Source organism: Dendrobates tinctorius, unplaced genomic scaffold, assembly GCF_039654945.1.
Source record: "Dendrobates tinctorius isolate UK_male_01 unplaced genomic scaffold, ASM3965494v1 ptg000003l, whole genome shotgun sequence".
Taxonomy (NCBI): domain Eukaryota; kingdom Metazoa; phylum Chordata; class Amphibia; order Anura; family Dendrobatidae; genus Dendrobates; species Dendrobates tinctorius.
In genome coordinates this window covers 79,332,106-79,358,025 of record NW_027361671.1, presented here as the reverse complement: position 1 = coordinate 79,358,025, position 25,920 = coordinate 79,332,106, and the positions used below count along the sequence as shown (strand labels likewise).

The 25,920-nt window shown below is 39.1% G+C and overlaps 1 protein-coding gene across 1 annotated transcript in view; it reads left to right on the top strand.

Moving 5' to 3' along the window:
* The window catches only part of FBN2 (fibrillin 2), a 378,197-nt gene that overhangs the window by 179,591 nt on the left and 172,686 nt on the right, over positions 1–25,920 (top strand). Inside the window, exons 8-13 of the mRNA XM_073557740.1 lie at positions 4,209–4,334; positions 10,778–10,930; positions 14,236–14,427; positions 18,113–18,250; positions 18,909–19,028; positions 24,744–24,869. Of these exons, the coding sequence (XP_073413841.1) occupies positions 4,209–4,334; positions 10,778–10,930; positions 14,236–14,427; positions 18,113–18,250; positions 18,909–19,028; positions 24,744–24,869 (855 nt within the window). The remainder of the gene's footprint in view (positions 1–4,208; positions 4,335–10,777; positions 10,931–14,235; positions 14,428–18,112; positions 18,251–18,908; positions 19,029–24,743; positions 24,870–25,920) is intronic.

The following is a 25,920-nucleotide window of genomic DNA, read 5'->3' as shown; positions in this document are numbered from 1 at the left end:
AGCCTTTGTGCTACCAGTAGCATGGAAACCCCTGTATTTCTATTGACAGATGATGAACCTGAGTGCGCAAGTGCTTTTTTTGTGGATTGATTTTAAGCTTTTGTTAGGAACATTTTACATAACACTTGGGATTTATTTTTAACGTTTATTCAATGCTATATGCTGAGCACTTTTATCGGGGTATCCATTTAAATCTCAGAGTGACGTGATTCAGGAGAAGCCCCGATGAAGCCACTCACTATAATGAGACAGTAGAGTTACTCTTGATTCCGTCTGGCCTCTGTTCAGCGTTGTCCTTCTTCTAAGAAGTGCACAAAACTGTGGCCAACTGCATTTTTATGCATGCCTAAAAAGACAGTCACCGCCAGATCACAGGTCAGATGGCGTCCACAGTGCCTCCATCCACCTCATTATAGGCTAATCTTCCGCCGGCAGTTCTGTCTGCATCATGTATTTCAATGATTTACACGGAAACCCCGAAGTAATCGCCCAGCGTACGTAGAGTGCAGGATAAATGTGAGCTGAGCCTTACTGCAATCTTTAGATATCAAAGAAATAATTTTCGGATTAACCGTGCGCTGCTAGACAAAACGACTCCTTTCTAGATTGTGTACTTGTATACTTTTATTTTCCCAACGCGTTTCAAAGTTTCAAACTTCTTCCTCAGGGGATGATATGTCATCCCCTGAGGAAGAAGTTTGAAACTTTGAAACGCGTTGGGAAAATAAAAGTATACAAGTACACAATCTGGAAAGGAGTCGTTTTGTCTAGCAGCGCACGGTTAATCCGAAAATTATTTCTTTGATATCTGATGATTTATGGTCACGGAGTGGCCATTTGGATGTGCAGCAGCTTTGACTTCTATTCCTTTATGCCTTCAACTCTCCTGCTATTGGTGAGTATAATAGCTTGAACTATATCTCTTTTACCTGGGTAAGACCCTATTGCGCTCTTTCTCTTTTAGTTTTAACCACTTACTGCAATCTTTGGAAGGCAGAAATAACAAATCAACAGCAGGTGAAAAATTGCTTTTATTTATTTTTTATGCCATTCCTTGTGCGGTGTAAGTGAATAGATGATTTATTTCTTTGGTTCTGTGCGATTACAGCAATGCCAGATTTATATCATTTTCTTTATATTTGACAACTGTCACACACTAAAAGATGCTTTTTATTGCAAAAATAGATTTTGCATTGCCATATTTTGAAAGCTATCATTTTTCCATCTTTTGACCGACAGAGTCATGTAAAGGATTTTCTCTTGCGGGACGATTTGATATTTTTATTGGTACCATTTTTGAGCATATGACTTTTTTTTATCACTTTCTATTCTGATTTTTGAGAGGCAGAATGAACAGACACCAGCAATTGAGAAATTGTTTTTGGGGTTTTTTATGCCGTTTTGCGTGTGGTATGATTGCAGTGATACCCATTTATATTTTTTTTATGTTTTGGCGCTTTTACATAATAAAAACAATTTTATAGAAAAAATTATTATTTTTGCATTGCTATAACTTTTTTATTTTTCCGTTGATTGAGCTGTATGGTGGCTTCTTTTTTGTGTGACAAAATGACATTTTCAATAGTAATATTTTTATTTACATTAGTATTTTTGATCTCACTTTATTCCACTTTTTGTTCGATGGTACAAGGCGACCAGGATGTACGGATACGCCCAAGGTCGTAAAGGGGTTAAATTAAAAACCAAGAAGAGGTTCCCTCCAATTAGCTAATGCAAGGCCTACAAGTGCCCAATACTGGGTTTTATTTTTATAGTATGTTGAACTCAGATTTATCTTTCTTTTTTTTACTATCTCTGTTTTTTGTATCTATCCAACCCAACTCGTCCTTTACTGCACCATAATATTAGGGATAAGAATTTTTTTCTCCGTTATTCTTTGGACAAATACTTCTAGGGTTAATAGAACTTCAAACTCTCATTTTAGTTTCTTGCCACATTTTCAGAGGGTGCTATTAAGGACACTTTATAAACCAGTAATAATAATAATAACTTTTATTTCAATAGCGCCAACATATTCCGCCGTACGTTACATTATAGAGGGAACTTGTACAGACAATAAAGACATTACAGAATAACACAAATCAAATTTCAAGCTAATCATCTACGATGAATTAGGGGGGACACGAAAGGTAGATGGTAAAAAGTGCTTGTATTGTATATTCCACGAATCAATATAATAAATAGGGTATTCACATAGTGCTGCATGAACCGGTCACCAGTCAGAATGTCTACAAGTATAGACACATGGGCTATTAAGTGCATGGAGGGTGTGAACAGATGCTGGTAGAGTCCTGATTTTGAAAAAAATTTGTATGGGCAAAACGGGGATAGTTAGATAAGTGTGGTGAGGCGATAGGTCAGTCTAAAGAAATGCATTTTTAGGCCACACATAAAACTGTCAGTATTGGAAATTAATAGAAATGTCCAGGGTAATGCATTCCAAAGAATTGGAGCTGCACATGAGAAGTCTTGGAGACGGGAGTGGGAGGTTTAAATTATTGAGGATGTTATTCTTTAGTCATTAGCAAAATGGAGGGCATGAGTAGGATTATAGGCAGAGATGAGAGAGGAGATGTAGGATGGTGCTGAACCGTAGAGCACTTTGTGGGTGAGCATGATAAGTTTATATTGGACAGGGTAGAGGCATCAGTGCAGACATTGGACAGGAATATAATCCTGGCTGCAGCATTCAGGATGGATTAGAGAGAGGAGAGTTTAGTAAGAGGGAGACCAATTAGTAGAGAGTTGTAATAGTTCAGATGAGAATGAATAAAAGCAACAGCTAGAGTTTATGCAGAGTCAAAGGTAAAAAAAGACTAAACTCCAGAGATAATAAGGCCACGCTCATTTGTTCAGTATTTGGTCAGTATTTTACATCAGTATTTGTAAGAAAAAACCAGGAATGGAATAATCAGAGGACAAGTATAATAGAAACACGTCACCACTCCTGTATTTATCACCCACTACTGGTTTTGGCTTAGAAATACTGATCGAATACTGAGCATGTGAACGTGACCTAATGTTCTAGGAAAAAATTGAGCCAAAACTTACTTTGGTCAAACTCACCCACTAAAAAGAATGGTTCAGTGAAAAAAAAAATGGACAGCACCCTGATGCCATTCTAGTTGCATCTTTGTGATGAATGAATATCACTTACACCTAGAAGAAGTTTTGGACTTTTCCAAAATGGAAGTCACTCTAATGGTAAAAATGAGCACATTAACCAAAGTAGATAAAAATTGGATCCAGCATTCCGAAGAAAATACTGTCCTCTTTTGTGGTAGAAAAAACTGGCATGTGAATGAAGCCTTAGGCTAAAGCTATCTAAAATGGTTAGTCAATGGAAAAAACCATTACTATGGTGAAGTTTAATGAGGAACAAAAGTTTTAGCCAACCGATGACAGTAGCTGGAGATATTTAGATGCCTCACTGAGTATGTACTAAGTAAAAGGTGAAATAACTCATGACAAACACATGGTAATTGAGGGCAATACTTTCTCAATACACAGAAAGTACATGGTGTCCAAGTCAACCTTAAAAGTTCTTGGGAGATGATGTTAGATGTATTTGCCAGGTAACCACAGTAACCCAGTGTTGATTTTCACATTGATGACTGGGCATAGTGGATGAAAGCAAAACCTAACACTTGAGCCAGGACAATTAAGTAATATATTATTGGTCTATACAAAACACATGCATAATATGGCCTAGTGAATTAAGTAAAAAATATGACTGACACTATGAGTAATTTCATGGAAAAACAATAAACATACCAGCATTGTTTTGTGGTTTGGAAGTAAACCAAAGATTTAGGAAAAAGCCCAGTAAAACACAGGGAAACATAAAAATTTCATATTGATCATGGTGAGATTTGAATTTTCTCTCTGCTGCATGAAAAATGTGCAATCCACCGAACAAATACACAATGTTATTTTGTGAACACTAAGTCTAGATAAAGATAAAAAGATTTTCCTCTGAGGTATTTTGTAACCTTAGTAAAATGGATACAAGCTGTCAAAGAACAAAAATGTAAATGTTTCTATTTGAAGATTAATCATTTATTTCCCTTTCTAAAATTGCTTCTCCTTAAAGTTTTCAATGTAAAAAGGATGTTTACTTGTGAAATGCTTCAATCAACAAAAATGTTTTAATCTACTTTTTCCATATGTTTTACTTAAACCAACAGACATTGATGAATGCAGCACTATCCCCGGTATTTGTAATGGAGGAGAATGTTCCAATACGATTGGTAGTTATTATTGCATTTGTCCACGTGGATATCTCACATCTGCTGATGGCTTACAGTGTATCGGTAAGAAAAAAGTGGATTTCTTTGAGAAACAAAAGAATGGTTGTAAAAATAAATATTGTGAATGTTTTTAAAGGGACTAAGGGGAAAAACGGTTTTGATGGTGCCCCACATACCTAAAAACAAATTCTATTTTTGTGTGTTAAAAATGTATATACATTCTTGACTATGTATGTTACACAGTACTGTAAAATATAAAATATATATTAATATATACATAAATAGATGTATCTATTTTGTCCTTAGATAAACTTCACATTGTTCCTCTGGACTTCATCACTTTTCAGGTCAATTGAGGTTATTAGTCACTTTTAGTCACTATGATTTATCCAATATACAAATGCATTGACTGAATATAAACAACTTAAAGGAACATTGTGAAAGAACCTTGATATTTTTATAACTAGTTAAGCAGAGAAGATCTAAAAACAAGAACAAGACACATTAGTTTTCAGCTGTCGTATCTGTTTGGATAGGTCTGCTATTATACACTACTTTTTAATATCTGTCCTCTGTAATAGGGTTGGTTTGGAAGCCAACCAGAAATAATTTATAATATGATTCAGATTCTAAAGATTAAAATAACTTCTGTAAGTGTTCATCCCTGGCGATAACAAATGAAGACCTTAAACAAGAGGGCAAGATAGCACGTGCTGACGGAGAGATTTATCACAAGTGGGCAAATAAATTGATCTCAATTTTTTAGCTCAGGTATTATAAAATTTGTGAAGCAGACATTATAAAGGTTGAGGTATTCACAACAAACCATATGCAACAATCCAATACCTTTCCAGTGTCCATCCGGAAGCCCGAAGCTGACACCAGGTAACAAAGGAATTGCATCTCCTGAAAGGAAAACACATTTCTCAGGCTTAGCATACAGTTTATTATCTCTCAATATCTGTAATACCGATCTGATATGTCCCTGATGTGTCCCAAAAATAGGTGACTAAATTAAAATATCGTCCATGTATATTACCATAAATTTGCCCACCAGATGACAGAAGATATAATTCATAAAATGTTGAAAAATGGCAGGGGTATTAGTCAGACCAAATGGCATGACAATGATTTTGAAATGCTCTTCAGAGGTTTTAAACATGGTATTCCATTCATCCCCTTCTCTGATTCTTAGTAGATTATACGCCCTTCTAAGGTTTAAGTTGGAAAACCATTTTGCTACAACAATCTAATTAAACAAATCTGGAATGAGAGGAAGGAGATAAGGGTCTAAGATAGTAATCCGATTTAACTCTCAAAAATATAGACAATGATGCAGAAGTCCATCTTTTTGCTTGACAATAAAAAACCTGCAGCAATGGGGGAAGAGGAACGTCTGATGTGTCCCTTGGCAAGACTTTCCGCCATATACTCCTTCATAACCTGTCTTTCGTGACCCAAAAGATTGTATAACCTAGATTTGGGCAGTTTTGCTCCAGGGAGCAAGTTAGCACGACAGTTATGAGCCCGATAAGGAGGCAGTTCCTTGCACCTGTCTTCAGAAAACACATCCTCAAAACCTGACAGAAAAGAGAGTAGAATTTTGGAGGAAACGGTAGAGAGATGGGTATTAAAACAGTTGTTGTTACAGAAATCACTCCATTTTACTATTTCCCTAGACTGCCAATCGACAACAGGGTTATGCATAACAAACCACACGAGGCCCAGTACAATAGCACGAAGGCCGACAAGCAAATAGTAAGAAACATATTTTTTATGAAGACCCCCAATTTGAAGGCCCAAATTATGCTTCACCTTGATGAAACAACACTAGCCAAGAGGCTCAGAATCAATAGAAAATATGGGGATATTGTCAGAACACTACAAGTCATGAGTCTAGGTAAACTCTGCATCCACCATATTGGCCCCTGCTCCAAAATATCCAAAATAGACACTCTTTTAGTTTTCATACCAAAAACAAACTTTGCAGGTGAGACAAACTGAGTGTTACACATGGAGTAAATGCATACATCCAGGCTGTAAAACCAGTTTTCTGCTGGTTTCTTTAATTTAAGTGCAATGGGACAGACCCAATGAAGTGACCCATCTGATCACAAAAGTAGCAAACCCCTGTTCTGTGGAAGACCACAAGAGGTTTGGACCGAACAAAGGTCCTCCCATCTGCATAGGTTCATCAGGACACAACTGGGAGCTATTCCCCCTAGGGAGTACAGTTGAAAGAGGAGTTATTATGGGTCTATACCTGAGGCGTCTGCCAATTTGGATGACTAAGGCCAAAGCAGGCTCCAAGGAATCAGGAGTTTCATACAGGACCAATACATCCTTTAGCCTTTCTGACAGACCTTGACAAAACTGGGTTCTGAAGGCCAGATCATTTTACCTGGTATCAGTGGCCCATCTCTGGAACTCAGAACAAAACTCCTCTGCTGGCAGATCCCACTGCTGGAGCTTGCATAGCTTAGACTCACCAAGGGAGACCCGGTCAGGGCCATAATAGATGAATCCTAAGGCTGCAAAAAATTAATCTACCAACCAGAGAGACTGCTAGTCAGCTGGAAGAGATAAGACTCAGGATTGAGGTTCTTCCTGAAGTAGGAAGACAACAGTCCCCACTAGTTGTTCCTCATTTCCAGAGAAGTTAGGACAAAGCCTGAAATACAGTTCACAGGCTTCCTTGAAAACCATGTATTTATCTTGTCCCCCAAAGAACCGGTCCAGGAGGGCCACCTTGGATTCAGGGTGGGTCTGGATGGCTATTGAGAAGCACAGACCCACAGTTAGCTGCTGTGCAGCTAAAGATGAAACACCTCCAGAGTCTGAATTTGATTTGCTAGTACAGTAATCTGATCCAGGTAAGAATAAAATATATGGAGCAAGCAATAATATCATGCTGTGACTGTAGGAAAGGCTGAAAGGAGGTGCCCTATCCTGTCCCTTAATCTAGGGAAATCCTAATCCATCCCTAACCCCAGTGTTATCCATGAAGGTGGAGATGCTTGGGTTTTGTACCTCTTTGTGCTCCTATGAAATCCTATGCAGCTCTCACTCTCCCCACAGGGAGGAAAGAGATAGAAGTAAAAGGGTAAAACCGGCTAAACAGATGGGGAAAACCAAGGCCTAATCAAGCGACAGACACACAGGATAAAATACAAATGAAAAATGGGTACACAGTAAAGAGGCAAAAAGGCAACATGAAAAAATGCAAGAAGGGAATGATAGAGGTATTCACAACAAACCCCATGCAGCAATCTCAAGACGACAAGAGCGACTCTACAAAACACTTTCCCCAATGAAACCAGGAGCAGAATGAAGATTCTATTGCTCGCATGGAGGGAAGCCAGACACATGTATTTGTAATGGAAGGGTGTGGATCCACCCTTAGCACAGCTAATAGAACATAAAGAACTTTAAACCCTTTCCATGTCACAAAAAGCTGTCAACTCATGAATGGCCTTGAAGATTTAAAAAGGGTCTGTGCTCAGGTTATCGCCCAGATCTTCTAATCTCAGATGTACTGCAGATTCCAGCAAAATGTGGCACTACTTCCATAGGGTATCACCCATTTTTTTCCCCATTCTTTAGGTTTCCTCAACATGATAATCTTGACTTCTTAACCAAGAATTTGGATTTGATGTGCTACTTGTATTTTTCATTTAAAGCTGAAACTCTTACTACAAATCTGGATCTAAGAAGGTCATGTAATTGAAAAAAAAGTTTAGTTTTCTAATTTATGTAGATCTGTGACCAGATTTCACAATTCTAACTCCATATGGTACTAAATAGGTCTTTTAGACTTTATAAACATGCTGTATTTACTTTGAAAATCAATGCTAGCATTGCCATAAATTCTATATATCAAAATGTTAAATCTCCTGTTACCTAGTCTGATTGACAGCTCCTCAATACCCCTGCTGCTGCTGAGATCTCACACTGCTCAGTAAAAGCTGTCAGTCAGCTACCAGTTAGGCCGGGTGGGAAGAGACTAAATACACTTAGACTCTGGAGCTATTTCATTCTATAGCAGGACTAATAAAATGCTCAACTTAGTGTCTGGATTATGCAGCCATTCTTACATTGATTATCAAAGTAAATACACAAGTGTCATCTCTGCCAAGAGATCTCTATAATACTTTTTATTGTTAAATCTGGTGACAAATCTGCTTTAAACATGTTCAGAGTTAAAGGGGTCCTAAAAAAGGAAAATTATTTTTTAGGGAGATTTATTTTTACAAGTTCTATGTTTTTGTCTTGGGGATTCCTCTGGCAGCTGTATCAGGCAGAGTGGTTCCTCAATTCTCTATAAGAAAGATAGATGTCCTAGTATTAGTGAACATTGCTACCAGCCATGCTCCATGAAAAATAGGTTACTACTGTAGTAGTAATTTGTAATGGATTATATTACAAACAATTTATTAACTTTTACTCCAAAATATGTTTTATAAAGGATACTATCCTGGGAGACAGAAGAGGCTGCAGCAGAACATGTCAAATTATTACAGATAGTAAAATGTTGTTAAAATATTACAGAAAGTAACATACTGGTGATAAAACTATTATCAGTGCTGACATTCTGGGCCTATTTATTTAAAAAAAACATCATGGTCTCTAAGAGTGGACATTTAATGGTAAGGGGCCTAGGTTTAAGATAAGTAAATACAAAATAATATTTGTATTTATATGAAATGGGTTTTTTTTCTCATGAACTCATGTTATGATATGTAAATAAGACTTGTCATAAACCTTTGAAAGCTGGGAAACGTGACCCTGAGATCCAAATTGTCCTGACCACAGATGCGGAACATAAATTCCATAACAATGGAAACAACCAATTTCATACACGCAACCTACTCTGCACAATTGGCCTCAGCTAAAACTGATCTCGTTTGCAAAAATTGATGTTTTACGGCATGTGCTATTGGCATGCCACAAATCACTTTAAAGGGTATACCAATTTTAGTTTGCCAGTTAAAGAAATAAATCCTAAGGGGATTCAAAGTAAAGAAAAGACTTGTACTTGTTTTTTCGTATCTACCTTTCTTTGGTTGATAAAGATGAATCCAATAAGTGTATTAAAAAATCGCGTAATCATGTAATGAAGGATCTAAGCACTAAGAATCTTGCTCAGATTATTAAAATATTGTTAGAATATCCATAATAAACTATTTTATGTCATTTAGGATTAGAACACAGTGGGTAGCAGCTGCTTATGAACAAGACCACTTCCTACATGTAGTGGATGGAGTCTTCAATTGCTTGTTATTGACCTCCTGTTTTGAGTGAAAACAGCAGTATTTTTCAGAAAATGATTTGTCCAATTACCGCATTATTTGAAGACTTTGGCCAACTGTACATGTACTGTAGCTGCCATGTAGTGCACTCTTACCCATAGGCTAACTTCAACGAGCATTTATAATCTCATCCTGCTTTCATCCAGAAAAAAATGGATAGTAGTTTTTCAACTGCATTGTCATCCGTATTGCACCCATTTTTATACATCAACAACGGATACAATTTACAAGACCCAAAAGAGCTTCCTGTGTTAATAACGACAATCTATCCACAAAAACCGAATGCTAGACAGTTGATCCGCACAGGATCTGATGTTTTTTGCTTACCATAGGAAAGTCAATCGGTCATGGAAAATATCGGAATGCACTACATGCGTATATTTTCTATTCTGATAGAATTGGGTCGATTATGCAAATCACACTCTGATCAAACTCTGGTCAGATTGTGATCATAGTGTGATCCAATTCTCCTGGATGAGAAGAATAAAGAGAAAAAATATCTCCATCTTCTCCATTCTGTCAGTCCGTGGAAATCAGACTGCACTCAGACATCATACAAGTGCATTCCGATATTTTCCACGACCCATTGACTTGCATTGCCAAGGGCAATCCGAATATCGGGTCAAATTTGAGCATGTTGTGATTTTTTCACCGGGCCGGCTCTGTCCAAGGAAAAAAATTAGACATGTGCAAAGCTCCATAGAAAAACATTGGTTCTAGTGCAATCTGATGTTTTATTGGATGGCACTAGGACTGATAAAATGGTTGTCTGCACGAGCCCATCAACTTGTAGTAGCAAGTCTCATCCAAAATTCGGAAGCGACTACTGCATGCTATGATTTTTTTTTTATAAGGGCATTCAGTCCATGTAAAAAAAATTAGTAATCTGAACAGCCCAGTGGAACAATATTGGTCCGAGTGCTGTCTGCTTTTTTCACAGTTTGCACTCAAACTTACAATACAAAACTTTGCCTTGTGGTATAAAAAAATATGATTTAATAAATGTGTCATTTTTACATATTTTCAACTACTTTCCAGTTCCAAGTACACTGGCTTGTCTGTTCAGCTGCCTTTCTAATTGAAAAAAGAGAGTTATGCACTCAGAAAAGACCTATCTAGTAAAAATACCATGACTTTATTTACTAAATTATTGAAATACTTTTTTCAATACATTTGTATATGATTATTTTTGCATAGATCAAAGATCTGGCATATGCTTCTCCAGCCTTGTGAATGGACATTGTGCACAGGAATTGACAGGCAGATTTACGAAAATGCAGTGTTGTTGTGAATCTGGTCGCTGCTGGGCATTGGGCTCCTTACCTGAGTTGTGTCCAGTCAGAGGTTCTGGTAAGTAGGAAACTAAGCAATTAATTAATTAGAATTTACAATCACAAATGTAAATACCTAGCACTACCTATAAGACCGTACTTAATATGATATATTGTGATCTTGTGAGTATTTGTGCCTCACTGTTGTTCTCAATGTAGGGTGTGTATCTGCCACATCAAACAATCCATCCACATTCTGCCATATCTCTAAGCAGAAACTCAGAAAAACACAATAAAACGTGTAAAAATACTCTGTTGTAAAAAAGTAACAGTAAACAGCAAGTGCTAGTAAAAAAGATGATAAAAAACAGGTTATACTAAGCCGCTCTACCAAACGTCAAGTTATACCCATCTCAGAGCAGTCTGTAACTGATATATTTAAAAACCTGATCATGTGTATAGTACCTATATGAACAGGATTCAGACAGGTAATGTCCGATGTGGACTCACTGCAGAGAACGTCTTTCATGTGCATGGCCCACAAGGAAGGGGTGGAAACCTCCCTAATCTTGTATAAGACACCTCTCTATTACTAATCCTATAATGGTATAGTAAATGAAGACACAGCCAGAATAAAGTGTTCTATTTGAAAAAATGCCTTAGACTCCATTTTTAATCTCTATTAAACCATACTTACTGCATCGCCTAATCCCAGTGAAGCCTTCGATCTCCTGTAATAAAAAATAAAAAAACAACAGTATACCATACAGTCGTTGTGTAGTTTTCAATCTGGATGGTACCAAGATGCAACAGTCCCCGCTGAAAACCACTGGTGAATGAGCTGCTGAGAGCGCAGTATCATTCTCCAGCAGTGACATCATCATTGACATTTTCCCACAGTCCTGAGGTCACCGCAGTTCAACCCGGCCTCAATGATGTCACCGCTGGTAAATGATGCTACACTCTTAGCAGCTCATTCACCAGTGGTTTTCAGCCGGGACATTAACATCTTGGCACCATCCAGGTTGAAAACTATTTAGCCCAAGACATGGATTACGGTCTGGGACACAACGACGGACAGTTATGGTATATTGTAGATTTTTTATTTTATTTTTTATTACAGGAGATTGAGTGTTGTGAATTCCCTTGATCGAAGTTCTGAGCCAAAGCTCTCTCTGCTCCCTCTGGTGGTTACTGAGAGTAGTGGAGCTGGTCAGATGGATGGAAGTTCTCTACCTGATGACAATATTTGGGAACCTGGGATTACTGGCTGGGAGCATATAATTGAGCTGGCTGCTCTTGGAGGTTGCTGGTGATTTCCTCTGTGTGCACTTGGAGTGCTTTCGTCCCCTTCCTGATCTGCATGTTTCAGCTAAGTGATTCTTTTGCTAATCCTTTGCATCTAATCTGGTTGTATTTTTTTTGCTTTCTGTTTTGCTGCTAGGGTTCAGCGTGCTCCCTGCTGGGGGCAGCACTGGGCCCTGCTTCATATGTTGCAGCTTGTTCAGTCCCCTGTTATGTTAGTATCTTTTTGCTTTGCTGGGTTTTTGTGCGTGATTGCAGACAGTATCTTTTCTGTCCTGTCCTGTCTAGATAGCTAGGGCCCCATCGTTTGCTCAGGCTGGTTTTTGCCTGTGTTTGTGTCTCATCTTGTCTCACTGACAATATATGTTTGGGGGCTGTCTATTCCTTTGGGGATCTGCTCCGTGGCAGTTTAGATTTCATCTTTCTGTCTTTAGGCTTAGTTAGTCCTCCGGCTGTGATGAAGCATCTAGGGCATCGTAGGAATGCTCCACGGCTACTGCTAGTTGTGTGGATAGGATCAGGGGTCTGCAATCCGCTTAGTTAGCAACCTCTCTGGTCTTCTGGTGGCTTAGCCTGTTCCTGCCATCCTCCTCGGTGACCCATTCATAACAATCGAGGGCTTTGCTGGGATTAGGCGATGCAGTAAGTTTGGTTTAATTGAGATTAATAAAGGAGTCTGTGTCATATTTTCAAATAAAGCACTTTATTCTGGCTGTGTCTTCATTTACCATACCACTATAGAATTAGTAATTGAGAGGTGTCTTATAGACACCTCTCCATTACTAAGTCATGTGCTTGATGTCACCTAACAATACAAAGGTGACATCATCCCCAAAAATATTAACCCCACTTGCCACTGCTACTTGGCAAGTGGGAAGAGCCAGGCAAAGCGCCGAAAAAAGCGCATCTAATAGAATATCAGCCCCCAGCTGTCTGCTTTAGTAAGGTTGGTTGTTAAAAATGGGGGGACTCCATGCCATTTTTTTAATTATTAATTTAAATAATTAAAAAAACAGCATGGGGACCCCTCTATTCTTGCTAACTAGTCTTGCTGAAGCTGACAGCTGAAGGTTGCAGCCCCCAGCTGTGAGTTTTTTCTGACTGGTTAGAAAAAATACAGGGGAACCCATGCGATTTTTTAAAATTATTTATTTACAGCACAGGAGCCGCAGATGAAAATGCCCATCCGCTGTTCCTGCTATCACTGTAATTTGCGGCTGCAGGTGTCAGATGATAGGAGCTGTAGTCTCATCAGCTGACACCAGTGAATGAAGGTAAAGTTTATACCTTCGATCACAGCTGAGTGCTATGACTGTCTTTAGACAGTCTGGGAACCGCAGCTCTCTGAACGGTGGGGATAATTTCCCCACCGATCAGAAGCAGTGTTTGCTGCACTGTCATGCACAAGAAAGCACAGCAAACACTGGATGTTCTGGCCCCCCATTCAAGTGAATGGAGTCCGGGTTCAGATTTGGGTCCGGGTACTGTTTTGGTACCCAAACCCAAACTTTTTGTAACTGTTCGGCCGAACCCACGGGACCCAAATATTCAAGTGTCCACCCATCTCTAGTCAGTAGTCTTCCCCATGATTGTGGAGCCTACTGAAACAGACTAAAGGACCTTTTTAAATGTTTAGGAAGCCTTTGCAGGTGTTTTTGTTAATTATTCTAATTTGCTAAGATAATGACTTTTGGGTTTTCATTGGCTGTAAAGTCATAATCATCAACATTAACAGAAATTAAACACTTAAAATAGATCACTCTGTTTGAAATGACTTTACATAATATATGAGTTTCACTTTTTGCATTAAAGAACTGAAATTAATTAACTTTATGACAATATTTTAATTTTGTGAGAAACACCTGTATATACCAGATTCGTCTTTATTTTCTTTTATTGACTGCCCTAATATTAAATATATTAAATTTCTAGAAAATATTTAGAACATGATGCACTAAAACAATTTAACTGTTAGACTTACCTGTCTTTTCTGGCTACTTGATTGTAATTGTAAATTTTCAGAAGTATCCATGTTTATTTAATGTTGTGCTCCAAAACTAACTTTATTTTTCACCCTAGATGACTACCGAAGGCTTTGCATTGAAGGTGTTCCATTTGGCGGCCCAAGACCTGGTGGTCCTGTAATAATTGGCCCCAACGGATTTGGTCCTGGAAATGGATATATTCCTATACCTGGTGGTAATGGATTTCCTCCAATCGGAGGAGGAACAGGATTAGATGGAGCAGGCACTGGAACCAATGGAGGGGTTGGTAAGTTGGAAAATTTAGTCTGAAAACCAAAGGAAAAAGATAGTTGAGAAGATATTGTTTTGTGTGACCTGTAAAATAACTGAAACCATATTTAGTTGCCAGTGAGTAACTTGAAAAATGAAATGATTAACGTCAATGTCACTGCACTATATGGTAGAAATAATACATGTTTTTATAAATATTTTTAAATCATACATATGAAAATTGTGTCATGCATGTGTATTCAACCTCCCTTAGTCAATACTTTGTAGGACCACCTTTTGTTGCAATTATTGCTCCTGGGGTACAGGATAGATGTATATCTTTGTACCGTGTTAGCCAGTAGATAGAAAAAAGCTTTCAATTTGTTACCAATTACCATCTTTTCAGTTAGCCATTAAAAGGTATCAACCACTGACGACTCTCAATTCTAAATATTTTGCTGCTGGGGTATATTTCTGCCAGCTTTGCACATATAAAGGATGACACTTTTTCTCTTTCTTATTTGAAAACTACTGCAGTCCATTGGACTGTAAGAAGCACCACCATTTTATACAAATAATATGGTGTGTGTATATATATACACATATATACTGTATATATATGTATATATATATATATGTATATAGTCTGAAACACTATATAGATACTAATACTCTTAGAGTAAAATCTGTACATCCTGTCATATGTACCTGTCAATTGTGTTTTAATTTAAATGTAAACAGCTATGCAAGCTAGCCAAAGAGTATGCAGAATGAAGATTTTAGGTCGCATGGTTCGGGTGCCACGTGATTTTTTAATCGCACCCATTGACTTGCATTGGTGAGTCTCGTCCGAGATACAATCGCAGAATGATGCAATTTTTTTTCTCAGTCCCATCTGAGCTGAGAAAAAAAATCGCTGATGAGCAGGGACTCATATATTAATATTGATCTGAGTGCAATCCAATTTTTTATTGGATTGCACTCGTCTGTTTTTCTCGCAGATGAGTATGAGCCCTAATACTGTGCATTAATAGGTTGTGTTTTAATAATGTAGGGTGAATGAGATGTAAATCTCAAAAATAGTAACTATAGATGAACAAATCTATTCAAATTTAAATTGGACAGCTTTGCTGAAATTTCCCCAAATATTTGATGAGAAAATACTGCAAAGCTTTCAGCCCTGAAATATGTGTATGACATGCTGAGGTGTCCAATGAGTTCATATTAATCATTTTCAAGTTCTTTACCACAAGCACAACTTTAGGGACATCAAAGTGCCCTCGTCATGTATGGTTGCGGGTAAACTGATGTAAGCTATTGTTTAACACGTCTCCGACGTTGGGCTTAAGAGTATGCCCACGTTGGAATCCCTCCCTTTGATGTGGGCTCCGGTGCTGAGCCCACATCTTTCCCGGCACATGTTAGTTGTTTTGACCAGCTGACATGTTCCTCTAACAGCTGCAGGTGTAATTGCGATCCACCCGTAGCTGTTAACCTGTTAACTGCCACTGTCAATCTCCGACAGCAACATATTGTTCGATACATGTTGCTGTGTCTTTCCGCTATGATGGGGCATGTCCGTTTATCGTTGTTCTTATGCCTTGAATAAATTTTTGTATATTTGGAAGCTGGAAACTTTTTTATTATTGAGCAGCATTTAACTCGCGCTTCCGGTAAGAAAAACAAAAATACCTCCGGTCGTTAAGGAGTTAATTCTGCGCTGTGAAAAACAATATCTATACAATTTATTTACTGCTTTATGGCTTTTAGTTCATCTCTCTATAGCTGAGCTGAAGGTTGTGAAATCCTCTCACTATCTAGATTCACTACAAAATAACTGCTGCATTCCCTGCTTCTGCTTTTATATAGCCTATAATAGTCCATCCTGATTGGCTGCACTATATCATGTGATGTGTTTGTTGCAAGGTATTTTTGGTCATGTCATTTGAGCCTTTTCTAACAGATACACACTTGTACAGTGTGTATCATTGTGACAGCTATTATAGGCGAATTGCTAAAAACATATTTTTTTACAGGGAATTTCAAGAAATTTGATTTAAATTCAATTTGCATTGCATCAACTTGCTCATCACTATTAGTAACTATTTTTTGTAGATTTATTTATTACTTTAAAAAGTGTCTAAATAAGAAATGGTTATTTACAATCTAAAATAAAGCACATACATTCATATACAGTGGGTACGGAAAGTATTCGGACTCCCAGACTATGAGAAATAAGATTCTCTGCTCTGATGAGATGAAGATAGACCTTTTTGGTTATAATTCTAAGCGGTCTGTGTGGAGAAAACCAGGCATTGCTCATCACCTACCCAATACAATCCCAGTGGTGGAACATGGTGAAACATGGTGGTGGCAGTATCATGCTATGGGGTGTTTTTAAGCTGCAGGAACAGGACGACTGGTTGCCATTGAAGGAAATATGAATGTGGCCAAGAAAAGAAATTTCCTGGATGAAAACCTCCTCCAGAGTGCTCTGGACCTCAGACTTGGCCGAAGATTCACCTTCCAACAAGACTATGACCTTAAGCACACAGCTAAAATAACAAAGGAGTGGCTTCAGAACAACTCTGTGACCATTCTTGACTGTCCCAGCCAGAGCCCTGACCTAAACCTAATTGAGCATCTCTGGAGAGAACTGAAAATGGCTGTCCACCAATGTCCACCATCCAACTTGACAGAAATGGAGATGATCTGCAAAGAACAATGGCAGAGGATTCCCAAATCCAGGTGTGAAAAACTTGTTGCATCATTCCCAAGAAGACTCATGGCTGTACTAGTTCAAAAGGGTGCTTCTACTCAATACTGAGCAAAGGGTCTGAATACTCATGACATGTGATATTTCAGTTTTTCTTTTTTAATACATTTGCAAGAATTTCTACATTTCTCTTTTTTTCAGTCAAGATGGGGTGCAGAGTGTGCATAAATGTGTAAAAAAATGAACTTTTTTGAATTTACCTATTGGCTGAAACGAAACAAAGAGTGAAAAATTTAAAGGGGTCTGAATACTTTCCATACCCACTGTAAACTTATTAAAGAGGTTGTCCAGTACTTTTACATTGATGACCTATCCTTAGGATAGGTCATCAATGTCTGATCGCCAGGGATCTGACACCTGGCACCCCCACTAATCAGCTGTTATTGGTGTCTGCAGTGGCGGCCGCCAACCGGAAGTTCTGACTTGCCGACCTGCTCCTCTGATGGTAGTGGCCGAGGCTTAGTAATGCACATCCGCCTCCTATTCAAATCAATGCATACTTCCGGCCATCAGCCGGTGCTGTAGGCATGGATGACAGCTGATCGGCAGGAGTGCTGGATGTCAGACCCCCGATGATCAGACATTAATGACCTATCCTAAGGATAAGTCATCAATGTAAAAGTAGTGGACAACATCCTTAAGGCTTCGTTTTGTACTGATCTCACAATGCGACTTCCTTAAGGGTGCATGAGCTCTATCTGTGCCTCCATACGATACCTAATTCATATGGTGGTGCATTTAAGTTATGTCTGTCAGATTGCTCATGTATCTGACAAAACCCAAATCACTCCATTATCCCATGGACTTCATATACATATATGATCTCTCAGTGGAAGCAATTCTGCTTTGCAACCTCAATGCCAGCCAGTATGACTCATTAATGTAATACAGAGCTATGAAATAATAATTATGTACAATTTTATTTTTTATTTATTTTTTGTTTCAGCAACACTAAATCAAACAATAGACATATGCAAACTATACCCAAATCTTTGTCTAAATGGACGGTGTATTCCTAACCTTAATAGCTACCGTTGTGATTGCAACATGGGATATAAGCAGGAGACACAGACAGAATGCATTGGTAAGTAACATTTACATACCAGTTTAATCTTGATATTTTTACCTATTATTCAATTTTCTATTTTATATACATATCATATATGCTATACATGACTTTGGAGCTCCATATGTCTGAGTGTTTTAAGATCTCATAGAAGATGGTACCTAATGCACATGATTGGATTACAACTTTCGACTTTCTAAAATGTACTTTCTGAAACATAAAGATATACATACAAGAAAGAGAGAGACTTGTAATACACAGTAACACTGCCCTAATGCATACTCAGCACCTCAGGGTGTCATTAATAGCAATTTAAAGCATAATACATGGAATGCTTATTATAAGCATTTCTAACCACCTAAATTAAATAAGTGAACTACAATAACTTATACAAAATTAGTAAATGTACAAAGTTTATTTTGGAAATGAATAGATTATTGTTGAAATTATCTGATAACATAGAGTCTGAGGAAGTACTCCACATGGAAATAAACACATTCAAACAAATAATTTAAATTTGACTTTGTGATATTTGAGTAATTGTACTGTTTGGATATTTACTACCGCATTTAGTAAAAGTTATTGGACATTTTACTTAAAATCTCTGGCCTAAGTAATAACATAACCTTAATGATATAGTTTGAACCAAAGTATATTTTTTTATTACTGCAAACAGATGTTGATGAATGCACATCAAATCCATGTACAAATGGCGACTGTGTTAATACACCTGGATCGTATTACTGTAAGTGCCATTCTGGGTTCCAAAGAACTCCTACCAATAAAGCATGTATTGGTAAGTACAATTATTTCACTGTAGTGACTGTAACATTCATAACTGAACTTGTCCCTACTACCTCTGTATCTGATGCTAGGTGGTACTGCACTTTCTTTGTGTATGACACAGGACGATAAAATAGCTATTCTGTTGGTTGATTTCTGGGACTTGTCATGCTATCCAGACATGAAGCTATTGGGTTAATATTAACTTTGCTCATTATTGTGAGATTTGGGTGGAGCCATACTTTATTTTAACTCACAGCAGTTTTTATCTGCCAGTTATTATTTGCTACTACCCTCGTCTCTTACTTTCTCTGTGCCTCGTAACCAACATATTCATATCTTTTGGTATTTAGTTCCTTACCTTGGTTATTTTTTCTGTCTATTTAACTAGCACAAAACTCTATTTCTGACTTTGATGCCTTGATGACCCTTCTCTCTGCTCTCTTGCTTCACCAGCCAGCAGCCACTTCGTATACGTAACCCAAAGGGCCCTGCTTGATTCCAGATCACTTTATGGGGATTAAGTGGTGAAAGTCAGAATTCCCCAGGGGAGATATTGATGAATGGAGTGGCTTGTTCAAAGCCTATCAGTGGGAGAACTTGCACAAATGGTGGCTAACTTATAAAAAAAAGAGAAAATAATATAAAAAATGATACTCACCTTATGCATAATAATCCATCGAAGCCCATGTCCCTTGTAAAAAAACTAAACTAATAAACAACCATATCCTTCACCTGTCCAATATGAAGATTTGAATAGCGATCACATCAGTGAGGCAGAACACATTGACAAGAGTGCAATTGCTCCTCCAGTGTCTAGCGCTGAGCTGCTTTGAGAAAGTTCATCAGAGTTCATACCTGATGAACTCTGGTGACCTCACTTATGACATTGTTCGCTACGGCACCATTGCCTTTCCCTCTGCTGCTTATGAAAATTAAAGGGACGTCAATCCATTTTTTTTCATTTAGTTTTTTATTTATTAACAAGTACACACCCAAGGTAACATTAGTTCACAGCCTCCAAGTTTTCCAGGAGCTAGAGACTCCTGTAACCTCCACGCATTTTTTTCCAATTAATTAACCCCTTAATTTAACACCTAGACGTCCCTAATTTTACACACAAACCCTAATTTAATTATTAGTCAGGGACATATAAAAAAATACATGAAATTAAATGGTTTACTGTACATAAACCATGTTTCATTTCATGTCGGGTTTGGGAATGATTTTACAGAAGCCGGCAATTGAATTAGTGGCTATTCTGCTATGTAGAATTCTATGAAATATCTAATATATAAAGCTCAAGTGTGTGTATGTATGTTTGTATGTATGTATGTATGTCCGGGATTGACATCCACACCATCGCAGCTACAGCCACAAAATTTGGCACAGTCACACGTCTGGACCCCGAGAGCGTCCTAGGCTACGTTGTGAGGCGAAATTTTAACCCCGCGCGTTCCAATTCACCTAACAATTTTGCCCCTATCTACATAATGGGTAAAAAGTGTGTGTGTATCAAGCCCCGCCCCTCATTATGATGTCACAATGGTTGCCATGGTGACGCTGATGTCATCATAGGTTGCAAGCCCCGCTGCTCATTATGATGTCATAATGGTTGACTATGGGATGGAGGATGTGTGATGGGTATATGGGCACTGGACTATGGGATGGAGGATATGTATGATGGGTATATGGGCACGGGACTATGGGATGGAGGATGTGTGATGGGTATATGGGCACTGGACTATGGGATGGGGGATATGTATGACGGGTATATGGGCACGGGACTATGGGATGGCGGATATGTATGACCGGTATATGGGCATGGGACTATGAGATGAAGGATGTGTGATGGGTATATGGGCACTCGACTATGGGATGGCGAATATGTATGATGGGTATATGGGCATGGGACTATGGGATGGAGGATGTATGATGGGTATATGGGCACGGAACTATGGGATGGACGATAATTATAATTTGCTATAACTAACCACAGTTAGTTACTATGCCCGGGCAGCGCCGGGCTCTTCAGCTAGTAAATATATATATTCTATGTGTATATATCTATCCTTTCATTTGGGTTTTAACCTGTCATAGGGATCCATTATATGTCCATTTTGCAAGCCTGCGATAAAATCTCAGCATACGGATGCCATACGGATTACATATGGATGCTTACATGCGCAAAATACGCGACCACACCTTGATTAAGGATATCATACGGAGCACTATTTAGGGGACATTTCTCCGTATTACGCATGTAAAATACGATTAGTGTGACTCCAGTTGTATGCTCTCAGCAGCCGACGCGTGTGACAGGAGGTAACCTTTTTACTATTGGTCACAGCTGCTGGCTCATACTGTCATCTGACAGCATGGGAACTTCAGTTTTCTGACCAGTGGTAATGGTCTTACCACCGATCAGAGCCTGTGTGTAACAACCCTGCTGGCATCGCTGCATGGCTTCCCATTCCCCACTCACCAACTTGCTCATTGCTCCAGGCCATGCTGTGAATTCTGTTTACTGCCAGCTCCTCGCTTTGTCTCCTGTCTGCTGTGTTCATGTTTCCTGACTGTGTGTATAGGGGGGCGGCGCCTGAACTTTCTGCTTCTTATGGAGTCAGGGTGCACCTGGCTAATGTGTCCCTGACCAATTATCTAGAGCCCTCTACTATTTAGGGCTGTCCCATCCACTGAACCTTGCCTGTGCGATGTGTTAGCTCAGTTAGCTTCTTGCTGCTGAGTAAGCCAGGCCCTGTCCTATGTCTTGCCTTCCCTGAAGGCTCTTATTGCTAATCTCTGTACCTTGCCTAGTACTTCTCTGTCTGCCCTCCAGGAGGCAGAATATCCTGGTCTCTGTGTCTTTTCCTAGCTTTGTCTCTGTACCTTGCCTAGTACTTCCCTGTCCACCCTCCAGGAGACAGAATATCCTGGTTCCTGTATACTTCAGTCCATGTACCTTGTCTCGTACTGATTCCCTGTCTGAACTCTGTCCTACCTCTGTCTGTCAGTCTCCTTGTCTGTGGTTCCTTTCCCTGCTGTGTCTTTCCTGGTGTCTTTCTTGTCTGCTTGTGCTCCGTACTCTAGCGGTTCTACTCTGTTCTGTCTGTACTCCGCTTCTGCTGCTGCAGAACCTCTTGCTGCAGCTTCTCTCTGCATACCTTGTGGTTCCACTTTGCTCTGCTCCTGCTGCTGCAAAATCTCTTGCTGCATCTTCTCTCTGCATACCTTGTGGTTCTGCCTGTGCTCCGCTTCTGCTGCTGCAGATCCTCTTGCTGCAGCTTCTCTCCACAGACCTTGTGGTTCAGCCTTGCTCTGCTCCTGCTGCTGTGGAACCTCTTGCTGCAGCTTCTCTCCACAGACCTTGTGGTTCAGCTTTGCTCTGCTCCTGCTGCTGCAGAACCTCTTGCTGCAGCTTCTCTCCACAGACCTTGTGGTTCAGCTTTGCTCCGCTCCTGCTGCTGCAGAACCTCTTGCTTCGGCTCCGCCTACTCTGCACTCCTGTGGCTCTGCCTACTCCGCATTCCTGCCTGTATCCGTACCTGCATCTCTTGTGTGAACAGGTCCAAAACCTGTTCCTTCATATACCACTCCTGCCTGCCCTGTGTCTCTCCCGTGCCAGCCTGCACTGTCTCTCCCATGCTAGTCTGCCCTGTGTTCCTCCCGTGCCAGCCTGCCCTGTGTCTCTCCTGTGCCAGCCTGCCCTGTGTCTCTCCCGTGCCAGCCTGCCCTGTCTCAAAGCCATGCCTGCTTGCCAGTGTCTCAAAGCCGTGCCTGCTTGCCAGTGTCTCGAAGTTGTGCCCACTTGCCAGCGTCTCGAAGCTGTGCCCACTTGCCAGTGTCTCGAAGCCGTGCCTGCTTGCCAGTGTCTCGAAGCCATGCCCGTTTGCCCTGTGTCTCAAACCATGTCAGCCTGCCCTATGTCTCAGCCGTACCTGCCTGGGTACCAGCCGTGCTTGCCGTGCCTGCCTGTCAGTCACACCTGTCTAAGTGCCTTGTCCCTGAGTGGGATCAGCAGTCACAGCCAGACACCACTCTGGAGTGGCATCTGGCAGCTACCTGCCACACAAGCCTGACCTCACCATCAGAGGCTCCAGCAAAGAATGAGGTAGCTGTCAAAGTCACGTCCCTTCCAGGATAGGCTGGTTTGTGGCACAATGGGGCCACAACCCCCGGCTCACGCCAACCTGCTAAGGTGCGAGCGTGACACTGTATTTGCCACGCTGTTATGCAGATGACGACATGGAAAACAACTGATGTTTGGGCCCCCATTCTTCTGACTGGGGTTTGGGTTCGAGTTCGGGTACAGTTCTGGTACCCGAACCAAACATTTTTTAGTTGTTTGGCCAAATCTGCCGGACCTGAACATCCACAGGTTCGCCCATCACTAATTATCATATCTTATTCTGTTGTGGTTAGTATCTGGGCCATCGTAGATCAGCTACTCTTCCTCATGGTGCAATTTGTCTTGCATAGTTTAACTCATCTCTAAAGTCACTGGGTAAGTCTCTCTCGACTGTAGAGTGTAAGCTCTTATGGTCAAAAGGGTCTTCTTCCTCATTTTTCTCTCTCTCCTATATCCCAAGGGTTTTTTTGAGCAGTTACAAGCTTTCCAGTGCTGAGATTCAGATGAATTTATTTGGTGCACATTGAATTTTTGTAGAAAATTTGTTGAAGCCAGCAAATTCGAATTTCAAAAAATCTGCTCATCTCTGCAGCTGACTATTGCCATTTGATTTGGAACTTTCCTATTATTCAAGCATTGTGAAATGAAGCCTTTCATCTACTCATATAGGTCAATGACTCTTGCTCTCCTGAGGGCTGTGGTCACAATTACTACTTGGACCATCAACCATCCCTCCCCTATTTCATTAAGGGAATATTTAGTCGACCAATTAAAATGCAGACTGCTGTATTAGATGCCCCAGTTTCTTTTCTTTTTCTTCTCTCGTTTGGGGAATTGGAAATATAATGAAAAATTATATGTATTTTACTTATCTCTGTACTTCTGTGTATACAAGAGCTTCATCTAGAAAGGAAGATTGTTCAGTGTTTTGAACCCACCTAGGCACTTCATAATCTTCTTTTCACGCTCATTTAGTACAATGGAAAATTAAAGCACTGATTTTCTTACCCATTTTAGTTTTTATTTTATTACTTTATTAGTATTTATTCATCTATAATTACAGTGCAAAAATATAATATGCCTGATTATGTACAATATTTTATTTAATAGTAAAAGTTTTAATTTTTTTCAATCAAGCAAGTTTAAAAACAGAGACTCCTTAGCACTGCAATGACTCACAACAAGCAGCATCCTAAAGATGAGGTCCCTGTAGCAAAGGAATAAACATAATACAATTACAAACCACAATCATCTCATAAGTCAAGCAAAGGTTACACGCTAACCACACAATGTATTTTCATTTTGCATCCTACTTTTCAAATACAATTCATGTAGCCTTCTATGTTTCCAGCCAATTAGTTCCTCATCCTCATTTCTACTACTTATATCTCTTTACCTTCAAAGATCAATTACTCTTAAAAGTTTAATTGATATAACAATAACAATAAAAATAATAATAATTTATTACATTATTAATTTGATTAGGCTATTACTTGCTTCTTTTAGAGAGTGTAGTTCAATTTTAATATGGAAATATTCCCCTTCAAACGTTACTATGTTACTTGATGTTTGTAAAAAAAATATTTTCATACCACACAGATATTGATGAATGCATTCAAAATGGCATCCTTTGCAAACATGGACGGTGTGTAAACACTGAAGGAAGCTTCCAATGTATTTGCAATGCTGGATTTGAGCTAACAGCTGATGGAAAGAACTGTGCAGGTAAAAAGTATTCACGTGTGGAAAAAAATACAGTAATAATTATGCAAACACTTAATCAAATAGAAAGAAAATATGTATATCATCTTCATCACTTGTTAACTGTCCGTTATAAATATGTTAGTAATAGTCATTTACAAAATAGTCTATGGGATATGATAAATGCTTTGTAACTACTGTAATTTTCCAAGTCACTTTCAATAAACAGTGCCCAAACGATTGAATACAGTTGTCACCAATTCTTTCATGGTAAATACTAGAGTTTAGTAAAGAGTTTTGCAAGACCCTGGTTTTGTGGCCATGTTGATAGTCCTGGCCCGATGGACCAGAATTCAGCATACCTGTTCCTACTTGCCAGCATCCCCAATGCTTTTGTCTGATCAGTTAGGTGCCACGACATGGGTGAGTCACGCTGCATCAGGAATTCTGGCACTCAGAACAAGGTTTGCAGGGCCCTTGTCCTGTGGCCTTGGACTACCAATGTGATCGCTGGACCAGAATACTGCAAATCTTTTTGAGCAACTCTTATAATCATGATAAGCTGACGCTAGCATAAGTTGTCATGGCTTACTGATTTTTTCTAACACCATCAAGATAGTATTAGTCTGAGAAGTCAGTTTTACAATGTCTAGTGATAGATACAGAAGGTCTATCACTGACATTATTCATACTCACGAAAATAGGTTACCAATGATTGGTAACAATGGTCACCCAAGGTACTACTGAATAAAAAATTTTTTTTTTTATAAATAAACAATAAAAATCATAAATAAGAAAAAGGTACTTGGTCAAAACAAAGAGGGATACTTATACCATAGGGTGACCTAGTGCAGATAGGTATAACTATAGCAAAGCCCAGTATAGCAAATATATAATCAAGTCCTGAAGTAATTATCAGACAATAAAGTGTCACGTATAAAATTGAAGCAGAAATAACACAAGTTAATGTTCACAACTAAGAGCAGACTAGAAGAATGTAATAATAATCATCATCCCAGGAGACACTGAACCTGCATTAATGTGGACTGCAATAAAAAGCATGTAATATCTTAGT